The sequence below is a fragment of the Magallana gigas genome, chromosome 1 (genome assembly GCF_963853765.1).
Source record: "Magallana gigas chromosome 1, xbMagGiga1.1, whole genome shotgun sequence".
NCBI classification, from domain to species: Eukaryota; Metazoa; Mollusca; class Bivalvia; order Ostreida; family Ostreidae; genus Magallana; species Magallana gigas.
In genome coordinates this window covers 10,577,303-10,581,858 of record NC_088853.1, presented here as the reverse complement: position 1 = coordinate 10,581,858, position 4,556 = coordinate 10,577,303, and the positions used below count along the sequence as shown (strand labels likewise).

At 35.5% G+C, this 4,556-nt stretch overlaps 1 protein-coding gene across 1 annotated transcript; it reads left to right on the top strand.

Moving 5' to 3' along the window:
• Positions 1-2,945: 2,945 nt before the first annotated feature.
• On the top strand, positions 2,946-3,867 carry LOC136275548 (uncharacterized). The gene has a single exon (XM_066085079.1). The coding sequence runs from the start codon at positions 2,983-2,985 to the stop codon at positions 3,865-3,867; it is 885 nt and encodes a 294-aa protein (XP_065941151.1). The 5' UTR covers positions 2,946-2,982.
• The last annotated feature ends 689 nt before the right edge of the window (positions 3,868-4,556 follow it).

The window sequence follows — 4,556 nt, the reverse complement described above, 5'->3', positions numbered from 1 at the left end:
ATAAAATAAAGTACAAACTTATATTGATGTGTTATAGAAATTAAGTAAAATTGAACACATAAACCTGAGATCATAAAAACGTACAATACAAAAACAATTAAAAAGTAAGTAAAATATTGACTACCTGTAAAATATGACCAAGAGTTCAAATGTGAAGAAAACGTCTTTTATTTAGGAAGCGTCCAGCAAAAGTGACGCGCTGGGCTTTGATACAAAAATTCCTCTTGGTCAAGGTAGGGTACACGATAGGTTTACAATATTAAAGTTAAAAAGAAAACCCAATAATTTCCCTGTCGGGGGCCTCATACCCGAAAGGAGGGATGTAGCGTGGACTAAACAAAAGCAGCGCTAATCCGTAATCCTGACAGTAATTGAGTAAAGGGGACATCAAAAGGCTTTCTTAATTGATTGTCATGTGATTATGTAAAAGTTGTTTGTTAGCAAATTATCCCAAATTCGTCGTGGCATCGAATGGTGTTAATATGTACCTAACTTCTTATCGTGTCTTATTTATTGAACAAAAGATATTTGTTAACGCTTGACACAAGTTAATTATAAACAAAGACTTAGTCGAGCATTGTAATAAAAGGCATTTAACCAAAAAGAACTATTTTTGAATAAGTTTAAAAAATGATATATTACATTAAAATTATATATAATAAAAGTAATATCAGAGGGTCAATGAGACCTGATGATAGTACTATAAAAAAAACTATAGCCAGCAACTATAACAAGTATCCGTTGATATACATGTAAGAGAAGTCGTTAAAAATAAAGTATAATTTTGACAAATGTTATATAAATAAAATATTTGGTGAATTTGCTATAAACTATTAATATGCAAGTGCCATATTTACGCTCTTAAATTACACACACAAATTCTTACAAAATACTCTGTTACTTAACAATGTATAAAGTTTCCAAGAATCTGAGAATTCTTTCTAGTTATACAATAAAGTAGATATTTTATAACCTGCACGTGACGATGAACAAGGATGCAGAAATTAAAAACGGTACACAAATAATCATATAAACGATAGTCAATACAAATGACTAAACCTGAATAATTCAGCCAAAGTAACAATTTACTTCTTATTGTAACTTGCAATTCCTTTTATCATACTTGTCTTGTGTCTTTCCTCAATGATAAGATTGTTTTTTCACTTTTTGGCATTCAAACTTGCAGACAATAAAGGCTGGATCTAATTTAACTCTATTTCGTGGGTTAAGTATGAAACTGGTATCCTTTGATTTGGTCCAAATGATTGGAATGTCCAATTTTCCAAGTGGTGACCTTGCAAATGTAAAATCGTTCCCGGATGACAATTCTCCGAGGTAAACCTTTTATTATTGTACTCCACCAGCGCCATGATAATCTAGGAAAAGTTGAATATGTGTTAATTAATATGTAAGTGCTATTGTTTTTACTTACTGTCTCTGAGTTTTGAGAGAAATATGACAGTAATTTCAGATGCCATCTCTACTATTCCCTATTCAGAGTCACTATGACAGTTTCAAAAATAGAATGTTTTTTTAAAATTCAAAATATTATTTTTTTTAACAATTTGTAATCTGTCTGCTATTAGTCCTTTAGTTGCATCTATGATTTCACTGATGGATATCTGGGTCAAATTGTGCTGTGATTTTAGTTTTAAAAGATACTGAGCTTCTGAGAGTTTTCTTTCAAAATTATTATGAGAAGTTGTAGTTTAATCATTAAGAAAGTCTTCTGTTTCGGGATTGTCAGTTTCATCATCTTCATTGTCAACTGAATTACTCCCAATTTGGCTATGTTTTCTATGACAATGGACATAATATGTGCCTATTTTTTAAAGGAAGCTCCACAGCCAACTGCACTGCAATGCACTATGAAATTTGGTGCATTCTTATGTCTTTTGATTAGGTGTTTAAATAGCTTTTGCCTGTTATTGCTGTAAAATGGGCACATACTACAGTTATATGTTTCATTTTCCATGCCTGCAACACTACTTTTTTCTAATCTAGGCATGCTCAGCAAGCTGAAAAATAGAATTCAATTTTATGAGTATTAATAATATTAGTAGTAAGGGGGACAGTACACAGTCAGTATACAGTCACGATGACGTCATGGGGTTTTCCAGACCCCACCCACATAGGTCATAATTGAGGTCACAGTCAAGGGGTGAGTACACAGTCAATGTGGGTGGGTAACAGTTACACCCACAATGTAATTGAGGTCATAGTCAAGGGGTGAGTACACAGTCAAGGGTGAGTACACAGTCACCGACGTCACAGAAAATATCAATAAATACCGCATACATTTTACTCGTGTTGTTATAAAAAATGGAAACTCAGGAAAAGCAATACAAATGGAAAATTTTAGCCTGGAACGCTTTAAGAAGAAACGAGAGAAAATGGACATTACTAGAAAGTCAATGGTTTGACAAAAAGGAGGATTGCATAGCTGATTTTAAAGAAAAAATGAAAAAGGGGTATTCCATAGCAGACAGTTGGGGATCTGAAGAATACATATTGAAACGCCGTGTTATGCCTAAAAAATACTCTCCACAGTTCAAAACATAATAGAGATGCAAAAAGGGAGCGGCTGCCTTAAATTTAATGACCATGTACAAATAATTGTGATACCTTACGAAGAAAGGAGAGGGATTTGGATGCAACATGCCATAGATAGAGCTCATTTTAAGAGAAGAATTCAACAAACAGAGGATGTCTTATTACCCATGCTTCTTCAAAAATTGAAAACATGTGCACTTAACAGTGAAACCCAGAACCCCACCTACACCAATGCCTCACAATCGAGAGGGCAGTACACAGTCATTGGGGCAGTACACAGTCAAGTGGGAGTATACAGTCATAGACCCACGTGATTAAATCGTATATAAACTTTATCGATTTGAAAGATATTCACCAGTCCTGAGCAAGTCTCAGAGAGGATACAAGTTTATTTTCTTTCTTGCGAGATTCTTGCTGCTGCGAACAGATATGGAGAATAAACATCAAAACCTTATTAAAGCAAACTACTCCACATTGGTGAAGAAGATGATGGCGATTCGAGTAGCAGAACATCTGTACGCATCAAACATAATAACAGATGAAATGAGACAACAGATAGAAGCCGAGAAAACCAGTTATGACCAAAACAGAAAACTGATTTGTATCATTTTACGCCGAGGATCGAGGGCTTTTATGGGTCTCAGAGTGGCATTAATGAAAGCCAATCAAGCTGATTTATCGAGACTCCTAATGAACAATGACGATGAAACGAAGTCTGAATACGAAAAAAAATTAGCCATGGCAAGATCGTTGGTCATCCCTACCAAAGAAATACGGGATTCCAGAAACGAATCAAAGAAAGCTACACACCAACAGTCTCAGGAGCCAAGATGTAGGATAGGTCTGGACGACTTGAATGACCTGTTTCTCACCGTCATGTCTTTCAAGGGAACGCTTTATGTTCACATCCGTCATCTCGCAGAATCTCACGGTCGTCTCATTGCCACCAAGAAAGGAGTTACCTTTACATTGGCTCGTTGGTTAAAATTTGAATCCCTTTTACCAGATATCCAAGACTTCATAGACAACGTTGGAAGAGAGGATGGAGAAGTACAGTGGCATATTGGCGGTGGCGTGTTTGTTTCGTTGTCATCAGGTTACCCTACAGTGGATATAAGGCACTTTTGGAAGCCCGACGATGCCCCAGAACCCATACCGACAAAGAAAGGAGTCACATTGAACAGAAACAAATTAGCCAGACTTAGAGATGCTCTCAACGAGATACATGAATGTGTTCCAGAACTACAAGATACCGAACTCTGCATGTTTAGCGATTCTCATCAGAATCAGATTGGGATGTTAAAACTGTACTGAATGTACCCCGTTCGGTTACGATGACCAAGACAATAGGTCCATGGAATGCAATGTGGGTGATTTACAGGACACCGAATCAATTGAGAGTGATCTTGATTGACATTATGGTCATGCATACTGAATCCAAAATAATTAATGAAAGAATAATTGTATATATCAATTCATGTATTTTTTCATTCTTACAGAAAATTAAAAAAATGAACAAGTTGTCTGTTTTATTGTTTGTTACTTGAATATAAAAGATGTGAATAGAGAACTTAGATTATTAGTGTATCTCAGTATGTCAAACTACACGGATTACTTAAAGGAACTCTACTACACTCCCGGTAAACCGGGAGCATTTGCAGGTCCCGAAAAGTTGTATCAAGCCGTTAAACAAGAAGGTAAATACAAGATTGGCAGGCGGAGAATTAGACAATTTTTAAACAACGAAGACCCTTATAGTCTTTATAAGCCAATTCGTAAGACATTCCCGCGCTCTAAAGTGATAGTGAACACAATCGACTCAATGTGGGATGGTGACTTAGCTGACGTCAGTAATATCTCGTCCCACAATGACGGCTACAAATTCTTATTGGTGTTAATTGATATATTTAGTCGATATTTATATATAATCCCCTTAAGAAATAAACATCATCAAAACATTATCGATGGTCTAAAATCAGTTTTTCAAACTGAACGAAAACCAC